We start from the raw sequence: 27,587 nt of genomic DNA on the forward strand, positions 1-27,587 counted from the left end.
GGTTCCATTGATAAAGAGTTGATAAACGATTAATAGGTGTTAACAAATGGTTAATCAATTTTTAGAGATTGTTTGAGACCATGGCTTATAACTAGCTACACCACTGTCCAGTGACTAACTTATAACTATCTGTAACACACATTACTCATGTATGTCAACTGCAAGGAAAGGTTTACGTCATATGCAGTTGGCTGCAAACATTTCTTATGCCCTGAGGTTGGGGACCCTATAGGCTTGTCCGTATAGATGCCTTTTCTGAATGTGAATTCAAAATTCTTTGTTTCTTGCTTAGAATACATTACTCATCTATGTAAAGTGCTTATAGTGTCTATTAATCATTGACTCAAGCTTATAAATGTAACTTTACTATAAAGTCTGAGCCCAGCCTCTAACTGCCTGAGGTTAGAAAGAAACTTTCCCTAGGGGTGGGTTACTCTAGAAGTGTCCATTATGGGGATTCTTGAGCCTTCCTGTGAAAAGTCTGGTATGGGCCACTGCCAGAGTCGGGATACAGGTCTGAACTGGCATGATGCTGCCAGGGTTCCCATACGTTTCTTCCATCAGTCAGCTGGACTGAGACAGTCTGGCCTGCCACTCTGTGGTGTAAGCCGGATAGGAACAAGTGGAAAGCTTTTTCTGTTTCACAAATACTTATTTCAGTGTCTTTTTTTTTTCATTGTTAACTCTGCACACCAGAATTCAACAATGAAGCTAGCCGGAGGAGCGAACGCCTTGAAAAAATGATGGCCAGGCACTCTGTGCTGCAGGGCTGGGGTCATCCAGCCAAAAAGGGATTCTTTCCATATCGACTTGGGATCTCACAAGGAACTGGATGTCTTTGTCACCAGGAAGCAGATACACAGGTCATGTACAGAGCTTGATCTCCTCTCCCCTGGCCCCATGTTTCCCACCTGGCTCACTGGGCCACATCCGGCCCTGCACAAATGGATGTCGCTATCATGGAATCATAGAATATCAGGGTTGGAAGGGACCTGAGGAGGTATCTAGTCCAACCCGCTGCTCAAAGCAGGACCAATCCCCAACTAAATCACAGTCCTAGTGTAGGCAGATGCAACATCTAGTGACACCAATGTGAATTGCATCAGTATATGCCAAGGCTGAATTTGGCCCACTGTGCCTTTGGCTTCCTGCAATACAGGAGTTACTTGATTAAAATGGCAGAGACATATTATTGTGCAATTTATAATGCAGAAGGGGGGGGGGGCTGGGGAGAGAGAATGCTCCACATTTTAAAAAATGTGACCTTACCCACCTTGTGTCTCTAATATCCTGGGACGAACATGGCTTTACCTACACTCTATATTTCATCAGTAAGTTAGTGCTCTGGTGCTCAGTGATCTGAATTTGTCAGCTGCTGGACTTGACAGGCGGTGCTCTAAGGATCAAGCCACTCTGCTTCCCTCGGTCTGTCTAGAGCAGCCACAGCTGTGGGGGTGTCACTGCTACATTGCTATCAAAGTCTTCAGTCCGTTCTGTTTCCCTGGGCATTGACTGACTGGCCAGCAGCGGGGAAGGAAACAGTGGAAAATATGCCATGCTGAAGTAACCTGGGCTTGCTGATGATTTTGGGCTGGAACTTCCTCCCAGCCAGACAATCCCTAGCAAGACCCTTTCCATCATGGCCAGTTGGTTGTATTGCATTAACTGCTTGATTCCTCTGTCTTGTCTTGTAGATGTAAGTGTAAGATCTAGTGGCATTTCCAGCTTGGTTTATGAGCCCTTATCAGTGTCACTGGACTTAGACTAGGTACTACAGAAATACTCTCAAAGAAAATACAGGGTGAACAGTCAAATGGAGTTAAAATGAAGGCTGGGTGGTGGCACCTTCCTGCCATAATGTGGTACCCCAGCTGACCGGACCAGTACACTGTCTGTATGTAGCCCATCAGCCTCCATTCTGTGTTGAGCAATACAGAGCAACACTGGATACCTGGTCACCAGACTAACAAGAAACGTAACTTTAAAGCTCCCCAGTTAGGAGAGCAATGGAAGATTTATACGACATATGGTGCTTTTGCTGGACAGCTGATTGAAGCCAAACTCTCCTCTAAATGGACCTGGTGGAGGCGGTTGTCCATGTGCACTTTAAACTGAAGGTCCTAATCCTAGGGCCTTAATATTGTGAATTTGTTGGGTTTTTTTTTAACTGATTTGGGTTTCCACACATTTTATCTCAAGACTTTAGATTTGGAACATTTTGTTGCCCCATCAATTTTTCCGTTTTCCTTGAAATTACTTCATGTGTGAACATCAGCAATTCCGGAGCTAGAAACACAGAAGCTGTCATGTCCGACTTGTTATGAATAGAAGTCTTCAAGCCAAATAGTCCAGGCTGCACCGTGTAAGAAACCCTACGAATTTGCTGCAAAACCTGTTCTAGGGCTGTGATTCCATTATTGCTACCTGACCATGAAGAAATACCTCTGAACATTCACATTAGGTTTGGCTGGCATCTAAAGATGGACCGAGCCATTTTTTCCAACATTAGCATTTCTATAAGTAGACAGGCACTTTGTTATCATCCAGCCGTCTATTCATTGCAATGATTGTTTGGACCCTCTGTCGAGATTTTCATACTCCTTAAAAACCAACCAATAATGCCCCCCAAATGGGGCTGTAAGAGACTCTTGCTACCCTTGACATGCTTTTCTCCACACCTCCTCCTGATTACTGTCCACTGGCATCAGTGCTTCCATGCAAAGAAGCCATTTGCAGTTCGATAAAATCAAAGTATTTTTGTAGGTCCTTCTTTAATTGGATAGTTTCCTTGCAAAGACCCTGCAAGAAGGGTGATAAGAAGGGCATCGCACCAGCAGCCAGTTATTTCTCAGAGGGTTTTTTAGCTTCCAATGATTGTGATAGCCACCTTAGCTGGCTTTTCACCACTCGCTTTATTGTTATGAATCGTGTTTATTACGGCAATGCCAAGGCTCCAGCCCAGAGTGAGCCCCCACTGTGCAAGGAGTGGTAGACAGTCCCTGCCCCAAAGAACTTACAGACTAGATGGACACAGGGTGAGGGGAAAGGATGCATCATGCAGTTAGGCCTCAGTCCCTATAAGCACAAGATGCACATTTTCAACACGGCTCAACATCATATTAAAACCACACACACCCTTATTAACTCCTTCAGACAGCGACACCTCAGCTACAGCCTCTGGTTCTGATCCGGGCCCACTGAAATCCTTAGGATACTTTCCACTGATTTCAATGGGTGGGAGATAGAGCCAGGGGATCACAACGCTTAGAAAACAACTGGACATGCCCTGAAGCCTGAAGGGAACCCTGCAGTTCTGGGATATTGTAAAGCCTCCAAAAGGGACCGCTCAGTAAATCACGTAACACTTCCACGTGTGTGTGAGCTGAGTGAATGAAGATGTGGAAGAAACTAAAATGTGATTAAAAAATATATATATATTGGGAGAACATATTCAAACTACGTGTCACTTTCTCTTTGGTCCATGTATTGTTTACAACAATGTTGTCTCTGCACCTATGCAAATACTTGAATAATGCAATTCATTGTGCCTTTTGCCTAGTTTCTATTTAATAAATTTGTTGTTAATTGTCATTGACCTGTTGCATGGGAGTGTTGCTGAGTCAATGCCAGACAGCGCTATCTCAGCCTGGTGACTGATACGCTCTTAAATAGGGACGTGCCCTGTTCAGAAGTGATGCAATTCCAGGAAAAAGGCCTTTTTTAAACGTTTAGGTAAGTTCAGGCACTGCAAAGACCCCAGTCGGTTGCAGACCTGAAGAAGAGCTCTGTCTAGCATGAAAGCTTCTCTCTCTTTCTGCAACAGACATTAGTCCAACAAAAGATACTCCCTCACCCGCCTTGTCTCTCCAAAATTCAACCCACAAAGCAAAGCCATGGCTGTGAACTGAAACTGGAATTACATGGCAAGCAGAGCAGCAAGGACAGTTTTTCTTTACCGGGAGAGGGAGCTGCTGCTCTAATCTCTTTGCCACGGTTCTATTTCTTGCTATGGTGCAGAAGCCAGCAGTATACCCACAAGCAGCACAGCAATAAATTCGCAGCAAAGAACCACTCAGAAAGATTTCAGCTCAGCCCTTAAGCATTTGTATAAAACTCCTTTATTCTCCCTCTAAGTACAAATGTTATTGAAATGTCATTTAACGTGGGGGTTGCCTCCAGTTTAACATCAAAGCTGGTCACAGATACATGAATTCTGCTTCTTCCCAGTATGTATAAAACACGTTCATTAGGAACAAAGAGCCCAAGATCTTGCAGGCAGGGCCAGATGGTGTCTTGTATCACCTTGTGCTGAGGGACGCAAAGGACATAATGTGAGCTCTGGCAGCTCCCCGGCAGAGTCCGGAGGACACTGACTTTCACCATTCACAGCTGTGACTCAGCGGGTTGCTCCGATCTCCTGCCCCAGGACACTGCCACCCCACTTATTCAGCTGGCCACAAGTGGTGAGTGTTGAGCGTAGTGCTGATGTGCTGAGCTCATTAGCTGAACCGTCCGCTCATAAAATAATGCTGGGGTTTTTCACTGGAAAAAGATGACTCTGTATCTATTAAATCTCCCCACATCTCCAACCCTTTAAAAAACCAGACACCAGAGGGATCCTAGCTCCATTTAAAGTCAACAGGGCTATGACCATTTCCCCCAGCTGCTGTTCTTCCCCTTTAACTCAGCGCTCGGATGCCAATACAGAGAGGGTCAACCTGTGCGCTGGGACCAGCCATGTTCTTAAACCAGATCCAAAGAGAGCCGAGATGTTTTTCAGGGATCTACGTGTGATTTCAGGAGACTGACATGAGCAATGCTCCACTGTAGGGGGAACAAGATTACAATCATCTGAAGGCTCTGCTTACTCAGCACGCAGTGGTTCAGGATTAACTAAAGCTCACGTTGTGGGTTCAAAAGGTGGTGGAGGACTCAGCTTGTGGGGGTTGTGGCTGAGACACACTGTGGAAGAGGGAGCTGTGTGGAGAAGAGTAAAAATCCAGAGGGAAGGTGAGCAGGGCATAGTGAAAACCACAGGCAGAGAGACTGTGCAAAGATGAGGTGCGGAAAGAAAAATGCTAATAAAAATAAATCTATACAGCCACAGATCGAGTATCCACTTATGCCAGCCCAGCTTCTCATGCACAGCCCACACTTCCCTTGGGGACAAATGCATATGGGTTTCAATGAGGGGAAGAAAAGACTTGGAAACTAGCTTTGCAAATCCCCCAAACAGCCCACAACAGGCTCCCCAAACCTCAGCTTCGAAAACATTTGCCTATTTGGTTACTAATCTCATTTGCCAAAAAAGTTTAACATTTGCATCCCTTTGGTCTTCCAGGCTAAAGAAGCACTTTCACTCACCAAGGAAAGGTGCTAAGACTTGAAGAAGCCAATGACAGTCAGTGATTCGCAGCTCTCCAAGGCCAGTGTTACTCAGCTGCAGCTCCGCTGAGCTCAGTCCTGATTTACACTGGCTCATGCAAGGGCAGAATCAGGTCCAGTAACTTTACAGAAGATGCTCAGCATCAATTAGAGCTAATGTGGAAAACACTCACATGAAAGCTAATTAACCTTGTGCTGCAGGAAACTACTCCCCCACAGCTCACAAACCCAAAAGTTAATGATATACTATACACATACACACACCCACTTTGCCAGAGCCCTGTTTAAAAAAAAAATTAATACGCTAAGGTGCAGATTGTGCCATTAGTACTCAAGCTGAATGGTCCCTTCCTGCAGGGGAAGTCCCATTGCAAAGTTACTACTCACCATAAACTGCCAGAATCTGGCCCTATAATTTAAGTGGAATCATTCACCTTTCTAGTGAACGCAGATCATTTCAAATGCAGTCCTGGCACTGTCACAGCCCAGTGTTACCCAGCACAAAGCAATGTCTTAATAGAACAACAGATCAACGCAGAGATGGGGCTTAAGCAAAACTTCACAGCCAACCCCTCAGAAAACCGGGGGTATTTCCAAGCTGAGCTGATTGAAATCTTGGCATTTGGCTAAGAGTTCCTCTCTGTAAAAGACTGAATCAACCCCTCACGGCCAGGGCTGAACCTCTCTGAACTACCAAGCTGAAGTCTGGAGCTGTCCAATGTGAAATCATTAGCTCAAGAGCAGCAGACCTGCATTCTCTCACGCCTGCTGATCATTTAGGGCCCGGGATGTACATTCTACAGGCAAGATTGAGTTCTGCCTCGTATGACTGCCACATTTGCACAGGCTATTAGCTCATTGTCACCAGCTCGCTCACCCTACAGGGGAGTCAGTGGCCCCTCCAGCTGCTCCTAACTGGCTGGGGACCAGGTGGTTCTGATTCATGACTGGGCCCAGTTGAGAGCAAGAGGGTTTGCACAAAAGGCAGCATATGCTCAGTTGGAGGGAGGTTATGGCCTGGGGCTGGCCCTAATGGGAGAGCGTTGTAGGTGGGCCCCAGAGGATGCTGACCCATAGGTGGCTGGGCTTGGGGGTAGACTGGAGCTAAGGCCCTAGCCTAGGGGAAGGGAGTCCAGGGGAAAAAGCCCTGAATGTTAGTGGCTTGGTAGGAATGGACTTCTAGGGAGAAGACCAGGGGAGGCAGTGCTCTGATGGAGAATGGGCAAGAACTCTGCGGAGCAAGGGAGAGGAGTGAAGAGTCTGTGGAAGTGTGAGCTCAGCAAGGGGCTGTGGGAAACGCCAGAAATAGGCTGAGGCAGACAGTGGTCTAGGGAGGCAGCAAGCAGTGTGTGATGGAATTTGGCTGCTTTCTCTGAGCTCCTTTAGCTGGGGGTGCTAGATGAGAGCCTGTTATACAGGGGAAGGATAGCACAGAGGTTTGAGCATTGGCCTGCTAAACCCAGGGTGGGGAGTTCAGTTCCTGAGGGGCTAATTAAGAGATCTGGGGATTGGTCCTGCTTTGAGCAGAGGGTTGAACTAGATGATCTTCCAACCCTGAGATTCTATGATACCACATCATCCAGCAATTTGGGGGTGGGGGGAAGTTCCAGCTGTGAGTCTACCCTTCTACATTCATGCACTCAGATAGATGAGGTTCTCTTGCAATCAGGCACAGTGGCAGCTTTTACCACCTTAGAACAAACACGGCTTACTTCCCTGCCCTGCTACGTCTATTCTGCATCAGGAGAGCTGCACAACTGAGCTCTAATCTTTCTCAGCATTCAGGGTGTTGGGACCTGAGGCTTTAGTTTCTCTCACTAAAGCGAGAGAAACTATGTTCAGAGCTAACCTGAACTTCCTCTTTAAGGCTGTTTGGTTTAAGCCCCTCTCACATTCTGCACTAGGTCCTTCATGTGGAATGCCCCATGCTACGCTGCTGTGGTTAAAATCATCAGAGGTCATAAAGTCATGTTGCATAATTACCCTGACAATTTATTAGGTACAAAATCTGTTTGGCTGTCCTTTGGTAGGATCACAACAGAAACAAATGATCCCTTACTTGCCTGTCTAAAGATTTACTTGCCCAGGATGAGGGTGTGTCCAGGCTTGAAAAAGAGGGGGTTGGTGGGTCAGAGGAGGGTGTTTTCCAGGAGTGGGCCTTTTACTATGGAACTTGCTCTGACAAGCCAATGGCATGCTGAAAACCCATCTTTTCCCCCAGGCTTTCGGGGATTGGAAGGGGTTGTCAGATGTCAGGACCTACTGTTGCTATCCGCCTGGGTAAGCTGCCCAGGGGGTTTGCAAGGGCAGAATATTCACTGGGGGGTCTTCCCGTTCTCTTTGCTGTTGCTATGTATTTTAAGTTTTGCAGAAATACCTAAAGCTCTTGGGTTGGGGTTGTAAAGAAATCAAAACCCACTAATCAGTCAGTCAGTGGAGGTCAGTTTGAAGTAAGCACATCAGCTGGAGTTCTGCTTAGGAAAATTGTGTGCAGCTCATGCACTAGAAACTGACAATGCTGAGAGACCAGCTGTCAGTAAGGATCCCAGAGTAGAATTTTGCTCCAAACTTGTCATATTTCAAGGGAGTTGCCACTTTCAGCAGCTATTCATGTTGATGTCTTTTGGGTGAACACAAAATCTGCCCCTTCCTCATGTTATGACATCAGGCCTGCTCCAGAGCCCACTGGAAGATTTCATTTGACTCTAGTAGCGTTAGGTCAGCCCCATGATTAATTTTACTTTCTGTGCTTTTGCTTTAAAATTGCTCGGTAACATTTTAGCCTGCTCAGAGCAGCATCCTCTGCCCTTAAGCATTTATATCACTGCTTTAGCTGTAGATCATGAATACTTTGGGTTTATCATCAGCAACCATGCCAGAATTGTGCACTTCTATCAGAATGTTCTTGTCATCCTTGATTGCTGGTGCCTGGCCGCTGTTGTGAAGAACATGTGGTAGGTTCCCCAAATTTATATCCATGTCTTTGAAGGCATGGAGTAAAAACACTCCCAAAATAATGGTGAGGAAGCCACAAACTGTCCCAATAATGTCCACCACTGACATGGCAACCCACTCCTTAAAGAGGATGATAGACGTAGTGAGGACTATGGTGGTGAATAACACGTAGTAGATGGGAAATACCAAGGAGGTGTTGAAAATGTCTAGAGCTTTGTTGAGATAGTTGATCTGAGTGGTGACAGAAGCCACCAATGTGAGGATGAGGATCCAGGTCAGCGGGTTCTGCAGGACAGGCTGGTCAGCAAAGAAGCCCTTGATGGCAATCCCCAGTCCTTTGACGGAAGACACTGAGAAGGCACCAATCACGGAGCAGATGGTGAGGTAGATGAGAATGTTGCGCTGTCCGTAGCGGGGTGCGAGGAAGATGATCAGAATCAGGCAGACTACTAAGAGGATGGCAGCGTAAGCGAGGAAACCTTTGAGAGGCAAGAAGTGACAACATGAAATCCACTGGCACAGTCAGGCTATAACCCCAGCATGCGTTACTTGGGATATGCCAGAGAGATCAAACACCAGCCCACAGCTGGTCATAAGCAACATAACCCAGAGTAAGGCAGTAACACACCGGACATAGGCAGGAATGCAGTTTGAAAAAACCCAAAGGGCCAGATCTTCAAACTGGTGCAAAACATTGTAGCTCCACTAAACTGCATGAAGCTATGTGGATTTCCACCAGCTACAGATTTGGGACCAAAGCGTCCCCAGTCACCTGTTATGCAAGCCCAGTCCAAGGCCTTAGACAAATACCTGTCGGGAGTTCATTTTACCACTTTATGAATGAGCTCGCTGCCCATGGAAAGTTCGAATCAGATGGCAACGTGTAGGGACACGTCAGCACATGGGTCCATGGGCGTAAAGGAGGAGGGGATTTGGCTGACTGTGGGGAACAGCTTGGCCACCTTAATGCTGACCTGCTCCACTCCAGGTATTCACATCCTGAGGACCTTGGAAGCTGACACTGCAAATGGTTTGGGGTGGGAAAAAGCTCCTAGTACAAATTCAGCCCAGATATGGCTGCCCCTCAGAGAAGGGCAGCAATAGACTCAGGTTCCTAGATGCTCCAGTCATACAAATAACTGCAAACCCAACTGCAAGATTATGATTCTCTAAAACCTGCACAACTGGCTCTCAAGTGCTGATTACAAAAACAAACACGCGCACGCACTCTCCAGGATTCTAGAGCCACTGTCTAAAACACTAGAATGCACAACAGGGGTACTGCAGGGAAACCGGTTACAGGTGTGCACCACGGAGTCTATTAAATCCGTCAGCTAGACCCTGGAGGCGTGGTCCCTAACTAAAGCAAAACTCCTGGACATGACCTTCTAGCTGATACTCGTATATTTTCCTCTAAATGGCCCCATCTTTGAGCTGGCTGAACTGCCTGGTCCTTACCAGGCTCTTTCAGTTTTGAGGTCATTTCAGCCAGCGTGGTGACCTCTTCTTCTTCTGGGGCATGTATCACTATCACCGTGCTCCCCACAATGCTCAGCATGCAGCCTAGCTTTCCCAGCAGGTTCAGCCGCTCTCCGAGCAGATAGGAAGATAGGATGGCACTGTGCGGGTCAGACAAATAAAATATGTTACTACCCCCAAATCGTCTAAGGGAGAACTGCAAGGGTTAAACAAAAGGCAGATTAAAAGGTTACATGTAAAATACATTAATGGCTTCACTTTTATTAAGGACCAGGAAGAAATTCTTCTCTCTGTTGTGTGGGTGTAAATCTAGAGTAACTCCGCTGAATTAAGTGGGGTTATTCCGGATTCACACCAGAGTTACTAACAGCAGAGTCTGTACTGTGTGACTCCTAAAATTCACAACTCAGGTAGAAATAAAATTAAGGTCTTGAAATGAAAATGCTTATAGGTGGGGAGAGATCTCTGTATCTCCAGAGGAACTAATCGTGTGGCCAGTTCCATTCATGCTCAGTTGGGTAACATGAAGGTCCTAGCACCCAGAGAAAGGGGTTTGAGGACCAAAGAAACTAACACTCCATTAATTATTGAGTTATTAAACTTTAGAAACTCTTTGAAGGGACAGGGAAACCCAACAGCAGAAAGTCTAGTCACGTTCCAACTACTCCTTGCACAGTGGGGGCTCATTCTGGAGGCAGTTCCCCCACTGTAGTGGTGCTAAAACTCCCATTTTTATTGTGAATCTTGCAGTAAATTGGTGTCTTTTTGAAAAAATAGCCCTAGCTCCTGGAGTCATGTGAAAGTCGGAGATTCCCAGTTTTCATTAAAAGGAAAGTATGTTTCTAGCCCTCTGGCAGGAGAGAAAAGTACAAAAATGTGATCCCAATGCACCCTAAAAGTTCAAAAGTCAGACTGCAAATCAAGAGAACCCAAAATGGATGATTTTGTGAAAAGTTCTCATGATTTTTGGCATTTAGAGTTGGCAATACGATCCACTGCCAAAAATGTTCTGGTACCAGCTCCGCAGCTGGGTGAACAGAACAAGGAGGAAGAGACACTGGACTATTGCTCACACCAACATGCATTGTTCCCATATGTTATTTAATCCAACAGTCAATGTGCTTTGTGCAACATCCCACGCTGAGGAGAGCATCCACCTATTTGTCTATTTTGTAGCAATTGCCAAGAGGTTTTTCTTCTTGCAGCGCAAATCACATTTGTGCCATCTGGGAAAAAAAGGGGGTTGAATATAAAAACAGAGAGACCTAGAAATCACCTTATGAGCACGCTCAGGGCGCCAAGGGGGGTGACGATCGTTGCAGGTGCAAATGCATAGGCAGCAAAGTTGGCAGCTTCCCCTCCACCCACTGAGCAAACAAGAGAAAAACAAACAGCCAACAAGTGAGTTACACACGTATTTCATTAAGGTCATTGTGCATTTTCAGAGCGATAAGGGTTGAGCTGGGGAAGGAGCCCGAATCTTGCTGGGGGTTTCCACGCCACATAGAAACTGAGCCAGGGCATCTTGGGTAAAAAGAACCCCCGGGAGAACTATTACCAAGGAGGGAGCTTCACACCAGGGGCATCTGCAGGAAGTTGTGCATCCTGGATTCTGTTACCAAGCAGGGGGACGGAGGTGCTACTACCCCCTCCTGAATATCTACCTACTGATGTAGACGTGCCCTTTCATGACCTGGGTAGTCCAGCAGGCTTTGTCCGGTGCCTGGTACGCTGACAGACCAGCCACCCTTCCTGGTATAACCGGGGCTTTTCATACTCTTGGCCAGGAAAACCGAGCGAACTAGTTCTGCAAGCAATCCAGACGGGCTGCGACGTGACGGGCACAGCATGCTGGTTTATCTATCTGCAAGCGGTGGAGAATCCGTCCCTCCACTGAACAAACTTCTGAACCACTGGAGAAACTGGCTAAAATAATAGCTTGGTTATGCCTCCATTTTCTAAACCTTGTGAGGGCTATAAATGCATGGGAATGTGAATAGCTCCACTTACTGGTAAGCAGTCCAGCCCACCACAGCCAGTCCTTAAGGTAGCCATGACCTCCGTCTCCTGGGAAAGCAAAGCACAGATATTTAGGGACTACGAGAAAAATAACCCACAGCCACAAGAACTAGCAGATACCGAGCTAGGGAGGGGCTGTTTCAAATGACTATTAAAACAACCTAGAAGGAGAGGAGACAATAAACAAATCAGTCAAATCCTACACGGCAACCAGAGACTGAGAAGGCTATTAGTGGAAGGTGGTATTTACAGCCTGGACGGGCAGCATAAATACAATAGAAAATAGCTATTTAATCCCATTGGGCAACACTATCCTCCAGCTAGTGCTAAACACTGAAAGCTCTGTGATGAGTTTGCACCATCTTTGCTGAGCGCCCTTGACCACTAACAGCCAGGGTCATTGTTTCTGTTTTTCAGGGAACTGCTAGAAGGGTCCCAGCATCAACTTGAAGAATCTCAGGGTTGGAAGGGACCTCAGGAGGTCATCTAGTCCAACCCCCTGCTCAAAGCAGGACCAATCCCCAGACAGATTTTTTTCCCAGTTCCCTAAATGACCCCCTCAAGGACTGAGCAGGTAACCCTGGATTTAGCAGACTAATGCTCAAACCACTGAGCTATAAATTCTTGGCTAGGGCTCAGCTGTGGGACTGAAACCTGAAAGAGAGATTGTGAGGGGAAGCGACAAAGGGTAAAGCTGATGGGGAAACAAACGCCTTTTTGGCATCATGGGTGGCAGTGTTAGCTAGAGCATAGGGCACTAAACTGCTCAGGACGTCTCAAGCTCTGCTGCTGATGGCCTGGGTGACCTTGGGCATGTTGCTTTCTCTCTCTTGGCCTCTGTTTCCCCTCCCACTCTTCATCGTGTCTACTTGGGCAGGGATTCTGTCCTCATGTGTTTGTACAGTACCTAGCACACAGGCGTCCTGATCCCAGCTGGGGCCTCTGGGTGCTACTGGAATTCAAATAAATAGTAATAATGTCCCGACTTAATGCAAAAAAGGAGTTTCATGACTCTGCATTTCCGATGCAGAATTATTTATGGCATTAAAAAAAAAAGAGGGTGGAAAATGTGTCTCTAAAGAAGGAGAGTTCAGAGACTCAAGCAGGGGCGGGATGTGGAAATCTGAAGTTCGTCCACATCAGGAGCCTGAGCCTGTCCCCATTAAAATCAAAGCAAAAACTCCAATTGATTTTAGTGGGAGCAGGATAGGGCCAGTTTTCAGTGACCCTGGCGGAGCAGGTACTGCCACGTAACAGCACAAATGACCGGGAATGTTGACGTAGGCAGCGGCAGAGGGCCGTGCTCAAATAGCAGCTAATGAGCCTGGAATAAATGCCTAGATGGGAAGACGAGATGGCTAAAAGAGAAGCCTGAGCCAGCAGTCGATAAAGAACACTTGGAAAACTATCGCTAGAACTGAAACATTTAAAGCTCCTCGATGAAAGCGACAGGGAGGAGGTTACACATCGGCTCCCTTAGAAATCCCTGCTTTCTCTGGCTCAAAACTTTCTCAGAAATTCTTCTTTCAGTCTGAAATTTTCCATGCTTGAACTCAGCTCCACGATGAATCCCTCTGGAAAATCCTGTGAGCACTACGAAGTTAGCTCAGCTTTGGGATGGGGAGGGGGAAGCTGGGGAAATACTTTTGTTAACGTTAAATTTCTAAGATTTCTTTGGACAGATAATTCAAAAAAGCTGAAGTGTTGCATATGGCCAATCCTCAGCAAGGGGCAGTCACCACGGGGGTGGATCTGTACCACTTTAGTGGTTTGAGGCCCAGACTGGCATTCAGGCACTCTGGGTTATAGTCCCAGCTTTGCCCCTGGCCTGCTGGGCGACCTTAGTCAAGTCACCTCACTGCTCTGTGCCTCAGTTTTTCCATCTGTAAAACAGGGACAATAATACTAACCTCCTTTGTAAAGCTCTTTGAGATCAACTGATGAAAAATGTTATCTAGGAGCTAGGTGCTATGGTTTGTAGTTACACAATGAGGTTGGCTGCAGGTGCGGTTCAAAACATCTATTAAGACTTATGTCTGTGACACCAGAGCAATGGGCTAAACTCCACTGTGCAACTCAACAGTGGGCAGAACTGGGGGATAAGACTCTACCCCGCCTCCAAATTCCACCTATTGGGGCACACAAACACACCCACCACATTTACCTTGCATCTGTACACATGGCTGGTCAGCCAACAGACACGCACACACCAGTGCAACCCCACTGCATACATGTGCTCCAACAACCACAAGCTGAACTTCCACAAAGCCCACTCAGACTCCACCTCCGCATGCTGCTCTAACATGATGCAATATACACACACTTCCCCTTGCTCAAGCACCTACTGCATAATCGCAGCCTAGCACATACCGTCCCCCTTGTGCAATACAATCCCACACAGGCATGCCTCAGCTAGAGCCTGCATTCAGCACCGCCCCCTTGCCCCTACAGGCACGACACATTCACATGCTCTCACAGAGATCCCTCTTGCTCCAGCTCTGGTCGTGCCCCCTAGGCCATGTTATCAGAACAGACGCACTCTATCAGCAAGAAGGCATGGTTTGCACTCTGCTCATTAAGGACAATGCACATGTGTGAAGGAGTGGAAGTAAAGCCTTGCAGTATCACTTATCCTCACCTTGCAAAACAGTGGGGATCAAGGTCAGCAATACCATTAGGGGCCAGCCCACTCAGTAATAAGCCCTGCCCTGTTCTATGTCATCTGAGAAGTCATAGTCAGTGTAACCTCATGGTGCCAGCGGTAGGATACCTGAGACACCAGCTGAAGAACACCGAGGATCTGATAATCATTAACTCTAATTTGGATGGGCACCATCCAAGGTGCTTTTCTCCCTGTGAAGTAAAGCCACCTGGACCATTCTTAGGGCATTAGAACTGCTTTGGTTCTGAGGTGCTGGGTGCAGGTGCATCAAAAAGAGAACCTCTCAGAGACAGCAAAGACAACGACAGCGGCCCTCACTTGCTGCATCATGTCTGAGATTAGACTGTAACCTCTCCAGCACAAAGACCATATTGTTCTGTAGAGTTCTCAGCATGTTTTAGTTACTGGATTATTAATAAATAAATAACACAGATGGGGAAATATTTATATGTAGTTTAACATTAAGTTAATATTACTTGGTGGAAGAGGGAAAGTTTATACACACATTCTGGGCTCTGCAAATGAATTTGTCATTTTGCATTAATAAGATGTCATTCTCCAGTGCAGGAAAAAAACACAGGGTCTTGTCCTGTCCCAGTGAATCCAATGGCAAACTTCTCCATTGACTTCAATACAAGCAGGATTTGATTCGTGGAGAATTGAATTATGCAATCCCATTTGAATAAATTGATCCATTCTGCATGGGTGAAATTCTCCCCTGGGCAAAGGGCCAGCCCCAGAGCTATGAACCAGCTGAGTCCCACATCCAGTTTTATTTTCATGGAGAAGAGTCCCTGACAGATGAAAAGTTCCCCCACTCTTCAGATGCAAACACACACACCAACAGCAAATCTTCCGAGGCATTTCCCCCGGCCTCATTACTTATGGGAATGTGAGCAATGCGTCTGATTCTGGGAGCAGAAGCCCCGTCTTCCCTGCCATCCTCCCGGAATCACCATACCTGCTCTGGTGCTCCCTTTGTCCACCAGCCGCAGCAGCCCTTTCTTCTTGAGAATGATACTGCTGCCAATGAGGAAACTGGAGAAGATGGCAAGGGCCAAGCCAATGTAGAATCCATATTTGCTTTCTACTTGTGTTGCCCAGCTGCTGTGCAAAGTGAGATTCTTATGGACAGAGGTGGTCAGGATGCCATCACCGATCACCTGGCATACGACCCGCCGAGAAGAGCAAGAAACATTAACCAAAGAACCTGTGAGGACAATGCACACAGAAAACAAATGTGAAACATTAGTGAGAATATCACAGGTCTGTCACTGACTCCTTAGACAGCCTTGACAAAAATGATTTAAGGCCAGATTCTAGCACCCTTATGCACTCTAGTTCATGAACAGTCCCCCTGAAGTCACGGTGTTACTGAATATGATCAAAGTTACAGAATCTCTCTACCTAAGGTGTCCCCCCAATACTGTAGTATGTGAGCACCCCAAAATCTTTAGCATGTTTATCCTCATAACACCCGTGGGAGCCAAGTAAATCCTATTATTGTCATGAGACTGAGGCAGAGAGAGACTAAGGCCACGTCCACACTACAGAGTAAAATCGAAATTAATAAAATCGATTTTATAAAACAGATTTTATAAAATCGATTTTACGCGTCCACACTAGGGCACATTACTTCGGTGGTGTGCGTCCATGGTCCCAGGCTACCATCGATTTCCAGAGCGGTGCACTCTGGGTAGCTTAGTAAAAGAATGGGACCAATAACTTCGATTTCCGTCCACACTAATCCTAAATCGATGTAGTAATATCGATTTTAGGGTTACTCCTCTCGTTGAGCAGGAGTACAGAAATTGATTTTAAGACCCCTTAAAATCGATTTTAAGTGCCTTGTAGTGTGGACGGGTACAGCGTTAAATCGATTTAACGCTGTAGTGTGGACCAGGCCTAAGAAGCAGCTTCACAAAGTATTTAGGGTTTTCCTACATGAATGGAAGTTGGGAGCTGAAAGACCTGGGCCTAAGTGACTTGCTCAAGGCCACGCAGGAAGTCTGTGGCGGGGCAGGGAACTGACCCCAGATCAAGGTTCAAACCAACAACAAAACCAAGTAGCAAAGGAAAAGCTTAACAGAGGCAAGCATGCTAATTGTTTAATGTACGAAACCCTCAAGAAGGGGGCAATTACATGGCATGAGTTTGTGGCTGGATGCCTTGGCTAGGCATCAGTGGCACTGGGACACTAGGCTTTAAGCTGCATCTGTACTACAGCTGGAAACCCCTGGCATGCTTAGCTGGCAAGTTTCCAGCTAGCGTGGCTGGACACAGCAGCTTTTTCCCAGCATGGCTCTAGAATCCTGGAAGGGACCTCAATGGGTCATCTAGTCCAGCTGCCTGCACTGAGGTAAACCTAGACCATCCCTGAGAGGTGTTCGTCCAACTGTTCTTAACTATCTCCAGGGACGGGGTTCCATAACCCCCTTTGGTAACCTATTGCCGTGCTTAACTATCCTTAGAGTTAGAAAGAGTTTCCTAATAGCTAACCTGAATTACTCTTGCTGCATCATAAGCCCATTGCTCCTTGTCTTTCCTTCAATGGACATGAAGAGCAATTGATCCCTGTCCTCTTTATAACAGCCCTTAGCATATTTGAAAACTGTTATAAGCTCCACCCTCTGTCTCCTTTTCTCAAGACTAAGGATGCCCAACTGTTTTAGCCTTTCCCCATAGGTCAGGTTTTCTAAACCTTTTATCATTTTTGTTGCTGTCCTCTGGGCTCCCACACTTGTCCACATGTTTCTTAAAATATGGCATCCAAAACTGGACACAGTATTCCAGCTAAGACCTCACCAATGCTGAGTAGAGCAGGACAATTACCTCCCATGTCGTACATATGACACTCCTGTTAATATGCCCCACTGCATCAAATTTTTTTGCTCATATTCAATTTGTTACCCACTATATCCCCTAGATCCTCTTCTGCAGTACCACTGCCTAGCCAGTTATCCCTGATTTCATAGTTGTGCATTTGCTTTTTCCTTCCTAAGTGAGTACTTTGCACTTGTCTTTATTGCAGTTCATCTTGTTGTCAGACCCATCGTCCAATTTGTCATAGCCAGTTTGAATTCTAATCCTGTCCTCCAAAAGTGCTTACAGCCCTCCCAGCTCAGTGCCATCCATGACTTTTATAAGCATATGATTTACTCCATTAGCCAAGTCATTAATGGAAATGTTGACTAGTAGCAGACCCAAGACAGACCCCAATAGATACGTCTTCCCAGTTTGACAGTGAATCGTGGATAACTACTCTTTGAGGATAATCTTTCAACCAGTTGTACGTGCACCATCTAGAAATTTCATTTAGACCACATTTTCCTAGTTGGCTTATGAGAATTCATGTGGGACTGCATCACAAGCCTTATTAAAATCAAGTTATATCACACCTACTGCTTCCCCACAATCCACTAGGCCAGAAACACTGTCAAAGAAGGAAATGATCCTGACTCGTTCCTGACAAATCCATGTTGGCTATTCCTTATAATCCTGCTATCCTCAAGGTGCTTCCAAATTGATTGTTTAATAATTTGTTCCAGTATCTTTCCAGGTATCAAAGTTAGACTCACCAGCCTAATTCCCTAGGTTCTCTTTGTACCCCTTTTCAAGATCAGTACTATGACTGCCCTTCTCCAGTCCTCTGGGACCTCATCCATCCTCCAAATGGCTCTGAGAAAATACCCGAAGGTGAACTTCATCAAACCCTGATGACGTGAACACATCTAATTCATCTAACTATTCTGTAATCTGTTCTGGCTTGTGTTCCTTCACTCATGTGTGTCATTTGTGTTGGTCTTTCCACACCTATGCACTGAACAGCCATGTTTGTATCTTGTCTCTCGAATACCCTGGGACCAACACAGCTACCACAACACTACGTGTTTTGTATCAACACACTAGGAAAACTTGGGCTCAGCAGCTGGGACCGGGAGCTGTAGCTTGTGGGTCCTTTTCATACAGTGACCTGCGCTCTGGGACATCCTCCCACCTGGCTATAACTGGGTGACATGCAAGAGTGCTGGGAAGAGGGTGAACTTTATTTCCTGGCTCCTGTCATATGACATTGGTCAGGGCCGCTGAAAGTTCATATCGCTGTCACACAGCAGGGGTCACAGTATCCTTCTCAGATACTATGTGAGTCCCACATGTTATCAGTGATGTTCCCTTGCCAGCTGAAGTCCTTCAACTGAGACTCTGAAGTAATTTCCCTTTTCTCCACCACAAGCAGAAATAACAATTTGACTCCCACTCTTTATTTACAGAGTCACAAACAATCCTTGCTCTCCAGATATACTAACAGCCCTGGAGGCTAAGGGAGAGTCTATCTCAGCACAATCACGTTGCTACTATAGGGCCATCAGAATCTAAGGCATTATTTGTTTCCGTCAGGAACTGACTTCAGCAAATGCAGAACAAATACAGGGCAGCCGAGAGAAGGGATTTACTACATGACAGGTGAAGATCATTGGCTATCTAGAACGAGGATAGTAATTGGAAGGAAAACCTTTATTGAATAAAACACTTCTCTAAAGTGTGGAGAGAAGCATTCAAAAGCATTTGCCAGGTTGGAATGACTCCACCAGCACCAAGATGGCGAGGGGGGGAGAATGAAATGAACATGGAAAAAAATATTGACACTTTCCCTTTTTGAGAATGAATATTGACTTTCAAGTTAGCTTCTATTTATGGCCCCTCAGTATAGCATGTGAGGGCTGGGCACCAGGAAGCTCCCCGAGAAAGAAGAGCATGGCTCCCAGCTCAGAGTGGCAGATCTGTTTACTGAATTCTGAAACAGCCATGACTCAAACATGGTTTGTGTAGCCCTGTCGGTCCCAGGATATTAGCAAGGCAGGATGAGTGAAGTAATGGCTTTTATTGCACCAACTTCTGTTGGTGAGAGAGACATGATTTCAAGCTTACATAAAGCTCTTCTTCAGGTCAGTCAGGTTACACAAAAGAATTGTTCTCTTGGTAGGATTGTCATCTGTCTAGTACGGGGTAGGCAACCTAAGGCACACATGCCGAAGGCAGCACGTGAGCTGGTTTTTAGTGACACTCACACTGCCCAGGTCCTGGCCACCGGTCCTGGGGGCTCTGCATTTTCATTTAATTTTAAATGAAGCTTCTTAAACATTTTAAAAACCTTATTTACTTTACATACAATAGTTTAGTTATATACCATAGACTTACAGAAAGAGACCTTCTAAAAACGTACTACTGGCATGCGAAACCTTAACTTAGAGTGACTAAATGAAGACTCGGCACAGCACTGCTGAAAGGTTGCCAACCCCTGGTCTAGTACCTGAAGGAGATATTGTGTAAGGTTGAAACCTTGTTTCTCTCCCCAGCAGAAGTTGGTCCAATAAAAGCTATTACCTCACCCACCTTGTCTCTCTTATATGCTGGGAGAACCATGACTACGCTAACAAAATGAATTTTAATTTTTGCAGATTTTCAGTTTGCAAAAAATGTCAAGAATCTGCCTTTTCATCTCCATTTGGGGGGGGGTCACAAAAAAATTTGAAATCATGACATTTTCCATGGGGCAGGAAATCTGCTTCCTGACCAGCGCTAGTTATCAAGGCTCCTTGACACAAAACTTGCTGTAGAGCTGAGGATTCATAGATTTAAAGGTCAAATGGGACCATTATGGTTATTTAATTTGACCTCCTGCATAATACAGGTCAGAGCCTCTCCACCCAGTAATTCCTGCATCAAGCCTGATAACGTGTGGCTGAATGAGAGCATATCGTCTAGAAAGACATCCAACCCTTGTTGATGTAGAGACTCCAATGCCACCCTGCCTGTTCAGGCCACCTCTGTCAGCTAGTCCATCGCTCATCACTTCCAGAACCACATTTCTACCTAATGTGGTAATTTTGCTTTTCTATGGAATTAGAGGAGAGCTTTTCGTCAGGCGCTCCCAAATGGCCTGACCCCTATAAGAACAGATAGTTAAGTAAAAGGTTAGAATAGCAACCTGTCACAAAGCTTCCTTCTCTGCTGCACATTGTCTGTGGTATGATCATTGGGAATAAAGACCAAGCAATTACAGAGTTGATCAGAAGCTGGGAATGGGCGACAGGGGATGGATCACTTGATGATTCCCTGTTCTGTTCATTCCCTCTGAGGCACCTGGCACTGGCCACTGTCGGAAGACAGGACACTGGGCTAGATGGATCACTGGTCTGACCCAGTATGGCCGTTCTTATGTCGGGTTACACAAAATGAATATTCTCTTGGTCAGATTGTCATTTGTTTTCTCAGCCACCCTTATGGCAGCATCCAGCACTTGGGGCCACGTCATATGCCAATAACTTCAGGCAAAACCTGGGCAAAATCTCCTCCAGAGAAGATGCTAACATCAGAGTACTGCAGCATATGACAAGGATGCTGGGCCTCTTTCCTGTGCCCCTTTGCCCTGTAGAAGCACACTCTATCACATCTGAGAACCCAGAAGGTATGGGGGCAGATCCTCAGATCCTTGTCAGAGCCCCCTTGATTCAACAGAGTTCTGGCAAATGATACTAGCTGAGCATCTGCCACATGATCATTCTGAAGTTAGGTCAAAGGAGGAGTCCCTTAGTGGGATGATACCGAGACTCCCTGAAAACACAAATTAAAACATTAGCAAGGTTGACTCAACCCTTCATCCTTCCTAATTCTTTTGATTGCCAGGCATTTATATACTCAGATACCACAGTGATGGGCACAGCATTAACACCTAGATGGATTTACTGGATGTGTGTCTCCTTCGGCTGGGACCTTGAAAACAGAGGTCCTGATTCATCACTGCATATGCTGTGGTGACTCCACTGAGTTCAGTAATGGTGAATCTGGCCCAGAGGCTCTGTCTGGCAAATGATCCCCTGGCACTTTTTCTAGGAGTACAGATTTGTCCTTGACCAAAATTTCCACTGTCCATCCCCACTGTTGTGCAGTGTCCTGGGCACCACCTGGCTGGAGAAAGCATGTGAAGTTGGAAAGTATTCAGATCCTGCAGGAGGAAATTGGGGCGATCAATGTGATTCATTATCAGGCGGCATGAAAATAGATAAGAATCAAGTGCTTCTGTGTAATGCACCACTTAAAATCAGCATCTGCATCAAAGCTGTATCGATGGGTGTGGGTGGGAAAATTGTTGAGCTTCTTTTTCTGGTTCTCCCACTGCTGCCACACCCAAGACATTGCTCCTAGCTACCCTTAGCTCTGTGTAGGTACTGAACTAAAAAAAATACAGAGACGGATGAGGGAAGAAAATGCCCAGATGGAACTGCACAGAAGAGTGCTCCACCACTAGGGAGCAGACCGTCTCTGAACAACAAAATAGCTGAGTCGAATTTTAAAAGAATATACTGCGTGTATCAGAATTATCAGCTGCTAGATCATTGCCTCAGTCTTAGCAATGGGAAGAGGGACTCGCCATGTGGATTTTGCCCAGCCAAGAAGTTCTTTGTCGCTGGTTGGACATGGACGCTCATGTCACACATTCCCCCTCCTCCCCTTCCTAGACCCTGTGAGGAATTCACAAAAAAAAAGTTGGTACAGTCTGAGGCTGCTGTACCGTCGTGCAGTCTCTCTCCTCCTCACCGTGTGGGTGTTTCTGCAGGAGGGATTGCCTTGTGCTCAAATGATCCAGTGGAAAATTCCCTGACTGTGGACTTCTCTCCCAAAGGATCTGGTGGAAGCTCCATCACTAGTTGTTTTCTTTTTTTTCTAGGCTGTGTAAAATGCTCCCATATATAGACTCATAGACTCATAGACTCACAGGTCAGAAGGGACCAATCTGATCATCTAGTCTGACCTCCTGCACAAGGCAGGCCACAGAACCCCACCCGTCCAATTTTATAAAAACCCCAATCCCAAGACCGAGTTATTGAAATCCTCAAAAATGGTTTGAAGACCTCAAGCTGCAGAGACACCACCAGCAAGTGACCCGTGCCCCACGCTGCAGGGGAAGGCAAAAAACCTCCAGGGCACCTGCCAATCCGCCCTGGAGGAAAATTCCTTCCCGACCCCAAATATACTGTAGGGAACAATCCTCCATAAGGCAGGGGATGGGTTAAATGGTCTACAGAGTCTTTTCTATCTTGGATTAGTAAAATTTAGAAGAAGAAACCCCCCAGCTGCTTTGTAAGTCATAGAATCATAGAACACCAGAGTTGGAAGGGACCTCAGGAGGTATCTAGTCCAACCCCCTGCTCAAAGCAGGGCCAATCCCCAACTAAATCCCAATTCCCAAACTAAATGTGCAGTCCCTGCAAATGCTGTAATGCACAGGTAACATAGTGCTAAGTCACTCTCATTTCTTCTGCTATAGAACAGGCTTTGTGAGACTTAGAACAAAAACGAGGAGTCAGGTGGCACCTTAAAGACTAACAGATTTATTTGGGCATAAGCTTCCGTGGGTAAAAAACCCACTTCTTCAGATGCACTGTAGAACAAAAGTGACTGCTAACTCCCCTGGATGCACAATGTCCTCATGTGACAAAGCTTTCATCTCTCCCAAAGAGAGCAAATAAAATCAGCCCCCTCCAATGCAAAGCAGAGCCAGGATCAAACCTGAGAGGGAGCAAGCCAGAGGTCTACTTGCTGATTGATTAGCTCTGCTTTGTTACATTCTATTATTCAGCCTTTCAGGCAGCAAAAGGAATTGCATGCCTCTGTAGTGGGCGTGGGGGAGGTATCTCCAAAGATAAATTCTCTTCCCTTAGAATTTCAGGTTGGGATACACAAGAATCACCTGAACTTCAAACAGGGCCCAGATGTTGATACTTACATCCCCAGACATGGAAATACACCAGTCAGTAAGGCACATGGACAAGCGACTGTGGCTTACCCGAAGGGAGTGAGGTTTCCTATTCTTTTCACTGGTTATTTCTAGAAGTTAAAAAGGCAGATTCTCAGCTGAGGTCAGTTGTCATGACTCCATTGCCTTCAACAGAGCTGGGGCCAATTCCACCAGCTGCGGCTCTGCCCCATGAGGATTAAAAGGAACGTAGATACACACGCACATTTTCACAGCCAGAGCTATCACACACGTGCTTTAAGGGTGTGATCCAAAGCCCACAGGAGTCAATGGAACACTTCCTGTTGACCTTCATTGGCAGTAGGCCCAAGCAGCTGCCTGCAGTCCAGATTATCATTCCAATGCGAATGCCAGATGCTTTACACTTCACACCTTTCGGCATCACGGGGCAGCCCACCAGGCCTAAGCTAGGAGTGCACATCTCCAGGGCTCTGCGTGGGAGGGAGAGCGCCCTGAGGGACCCCCTATTCCAGCCTCCCCCAGAACAGGGGCTGGATCTAGCACTTCTCGGAACTTTAAAAAAAACAAGTTTCACCTTGGAAAGAACAAGCTACAGAATCACAGAACTGTGGGGCAGGATGGGGCCTCCAGAGCGCTCACAACCCCCAGGCTGAGGCAGGACCAAGTCAGCCTAGGCCAACCAACCAGTTCCTCCAATGAGGGGCATTCCACACCCTCCCTTGGAGCCTGTGGATGTCCCCTCAGTTTTTAGGAACACGTTGGACAAAGTTGTCTGTCTGGAGGGGGGACCTGGAAGGGAAACCAGCCCTGCACTGGCCAGTCCTTTACCACCTGCTTCCCCCGACACCCTCCCCCCTTGCTCCTGCCCTGTGCCCTGCATGCATTATGGGAGGTAGCCCAGCCTCAGCGATGAGTGACACCCGAGTCCAGCCCTATGGAGGGATCTCTGCTACCCTGTCCCCAGATCAGCACAAACACCTGCCCAGCTCCCCCTCCTGCAGTGCGGTCCCCTTGCCTCCTGGAGCCCCCCTGCTCACATGCACCCTGCATTTCCCTCTAGCCAGAGGAACCCACCAGCCCCACCCCCAACTCTTGTTCCAGGCCCTGACTCCAGTGCTACCCACCATGGGAGCAGTGCCTGGGGCAGGGCTGACTTGGGGGGCAGCCCCAGCCGTTGCCCCAATTCCCTGGGGTCCCTGCATGGGCCCTGGCACCGTCTCCTTTCCAACCCTGAAGTTGGTGAGAAATCAGGGGCCAGCGGCCTGGCTCGGGAGTCCTGGGACACAAAGCCTAGTGCTGTGGGGGTGCAAAGGTGTGTGGCTCCCCAGTCTCTGTCACCTCCCAGCCCCCTCCAAAACCCCCTGCATACTCCAACCCTATCCCACCCCCCTTTGAAACCTATCCCAGTCCTCAGCCTCACTCACCCCTCTCTGGAACCCCCCAACTCTGCCCCCATCATACCCCCAATCCCATCCCCACCCCAGTCCCACTCATCCCCCTCCAAAAACCCCCAACTCTGCCCCCTTCCAACCACATCATACCCCAACCCCATCCCACCCCCCTTTGGAACCCATCTCAGTCCTCAGCCCCACTCACCCCCTGGCCCCCTCCAACTCTACCCCGATTCTGACCCGACCCCTCTTCCAATCCTACTGTCCCAGCTCAGTCCCCACCTCCCTATCCCACTCCCACTCACCTCCCAGCCTCCTCTGGAACCCCCCAACTCTGCTCCCTTCCGACCCCATCACACCCCCTATCCCACCTCCATCCCAGTCCTCAGCCCCACTCATCCCCCCAGCCTCCTCTGGAACCCCCCAACTCTGCTCCCTTCCGACCCCATCATACCCCCAATCCCACCTCCCTATCCCACTCCCACTCACCCCGCAGCCTCCTCTGGAACCCCCCAACTCTGCTCCCTTCCGACCCCATCATACTCCCAATCCCACCTCCCTATCCCACTCCCACTCACCCCCCAGCCTCCTCTGGAACCCCCCAACTCTGCTCCCTTCCGACCCCATCATACCCCCAATCCCACCTCCCTATCCCACTCCCACTCACCCCCCAGCCTCCTCTGGAACCCCCCAACTCTGCTCCCTTCCGACCCCATCATACCCCCAATCCCACCTCCCTATCCCACTCCCACTCACCCCCCAGCCTCCTCTGGAACCCCCCAACTCTGCTCCCTTCCGACTCCATCATACCTCCTATCCCACCTCCATCCCAGTCCTCAGCCCCACTCATCCCCCAGACCCCCCCAGCTCTACCGCCTGCCAACCCCATCATACCTCAACCCCATCCCACCCCCCCTCCAACCCCCATCCCAGTCCTCAGCCCCACTCACCCCCTGGCCCACCCCCCCTCCAACCCCCATCCCAGTCCTCAGCCCCACTCACCCCCCCGGACCACTCCAGACCCCCCCCCCCGCTCTACCCCCTTCCGATCCTACTGTCCCAGCTCAGTCCCAGCCCCCGCTCCTCACCCCAGACTTCAGTCCCGTCCCGCCCCCTGTCGCCCCCATGCCCCGACACCCACCGTTCGCACAGCTGCTCTTCCCCCACAGCGACTCCATGGGCTCGGGTCCGGATCGCAGGCAGCTGCGTGTGTCCCGTCCCCCGGGCCGATGCCTCCCACAGCTCGGCTGCTGCTGCCGCCTCTGGCCCTCCTGGGAGGAGCGGCACCTCGGACCTCGCCCTGCCTCTGCTGAGCTGGAAAGCTGCTCCTGGCTCGGCTGGGTGTGCACCTGCTCCAGCCGGATACTGCACTGACTCAGGCTTCTCCTCCTCCTGGCTCATCACCCTGCAGCCTCTCACACTCAGCCCCCTGCCTGACCTAAGGCCCAGTCCCCCAGCACTCAGCAGGCGGAGGGGGTGATCTCTGCTTCATGCAGAAAAAGGGATCAAACAAACTTCCAGGTCTGAATGCTCCAAGCGAGGGTGTGTGTGGGGGTGTACGTGTGTGTGCCGCTCACACAGCTGGGTGGGTGTAAGCGATGCTCTGAACATGCACCCAAGTAATCATGCAAACCCAGCAGGGGTGTGTGCACCTCTGGTACTGAGTGTGCACAAAAAAACAGTGTGAGCGTGAGCCCAATTCCCCGACGTGCCCATGCAAACGCTGCTGGAAAAGGTGGCCTGGTAGGTTTTCTAAGTGTTCTCTGCACTTTTGCTCACACTGGACTCTCGCTGTGAAGCATTCTGGGGGTGTGCTGGCTACATGGGATGCCAGGTTAAAAAAAAAAAAAAACTGTCCCAGCAAAATTAGGGATGACTGAACTGCCTTTCTATCAGATTTGAAATGCCTGTGTTCCCCTCCATAGCTCGGCCCTTGGCCCTGAAGAGATGCAAGGTCCTGGAGTACTTCAGGAGACAGGGATTTCTCCTTGGGGCTTTGTTTTTCTCCTTGTGCTGCTTGGGGCTAGCAGGGAGAACTTGCACTTACTGCCGTTAAATACAAGGGCCACATAGGTCGTCCGTTAGTACAGGGGCTAGCTAGCCAGCATGGTTCAAGGAGAGCATAGCTGAATATCATCTGACCAACCTGGCCGTAATATTAAATCAACCCAATAAATGGCTTACAGGCTAGCATGCAGGACCTTGTATTTACAGAGAGAGCCGTGTACCATGGAGCCGAAATTAAAAGCAAACAAGAGGCTTTTTAACAGAACACTGGGCTAATAAAACACATGCACATTTGTGCCACGGAGAATATCTACTCTTATGAAAAGAGATTCTGCATGCAGATATTAACCTATTAAAAGAAATAGTTCAGAAGGGCTTGTGTTGTTTTCAATGTTGGTAGGAGTAATTGTTATGTACTCAGCACTGTAGCTGGGCATTGCACATCTTGGGGCTTTAGGAGAGGTTTGAAGGAAGAGAAGGAAGACAGATGTGTTTGAATTCAACCACAAATCAGTGAATTCGATGCAGGGATCGTTGGGTGAAACCTATGATCTGTGTTATGCAGTGCAGCGTGCAGGAGCCCAATGCCTGCCAGCCCCAGCCTTGAAATCCATGAATCTTTAACACTCCACTAATGCGGATGAGAGGCTCTTCCAATCCACACATGCACAGAGTTAGCAATGACAGTGACAGCTAATGGCAAAAACTATGGGACATCATTTCAATAGGACAGCTTGCGTATTTAGTCTGAGTACAAATATCATCGTCTACCAGCAATGTACTGTCAGGAGTGGAGCTAAGCAAAATACAGAAGAAAGATTTAAGTAGTGGGAGGGGCTTGGACACGTCAGGTTTCTGTCATAGCAACTTCTTACAGAGGCAAACCTATTAAAAATACAGCAGATGTAGA

At 47.7% G+C, this 27,587-nt stretch overlaps 2 protein-coding genes across 3 annotated transcripts in view; one reads left to right on the forward strand and one right to left on the reverse strand.

The window, feature by feature from the left end:
* Positions 1 to 3,591, forward strand: part of ADAM19 (ADAM metallopeptidase domain 19) — a 54,237-nt gene extending 50,646 nt beyond the window's left edge. For both annotated transcript variants that reach the window (XM_050961284.1, XM_050961285.1), the window contains one exon: positions 697 to 3,591. In XM_050961284.1, the coding sequence (XP_050817241.1) occupies positions 697 to 744 (48 nt within the window). In that variant the 3' untranslated portion in view covers positions 745 to 3,591. The remainder of the gene's footprint in view (positions 1 to 696) is intronic.
* Positions 3,592 to 8,214: 4,623 nt separating this feature from the next.
* NIPAL4 (NIPA like domain containing 4) lies at positions 8,215 to 25,914 on the reverse strand. The gene is made up of 6 exons (XM_050961307.1): positions 25,812 to 25,914; positions 15,462 to 15,710; positions 11,830 to 11,886; positions 11,096 to 11,186; positions 9,799 to 9,959; positions 8,215 to 8,819 (listed from the first exon to the last, which is right to left on the reverse strand). Exons 1-6 carry the CDS (start codon positions 25,846 to 25,848, stop codon positions 8,215 to 8,217), a joined length of 1,200 nt encoding a protein of 399 aa, XP_050817264.1. The 5' UTR covers positions 25,849 to 25,914.
* Positions 25,915 to 27,587: the final 1,673 nt, after the last annotated feature.

Source organism: Gopherus flavomarginatus, chromosome 7 (assembly GCF_025201925.1).
Source record: "Gopherus flavomarginatus isolate rGopFla2 chromosome 7, rGopFla2.mat.asm, whole genome shotgun sequence".
In the NCBI taxonomy this organism is placed as follows: Eukaryota; Metazoa; Chordata; order Testudines; family Testudinidae; genus Gopherus; species Gopherus flavomarginatus.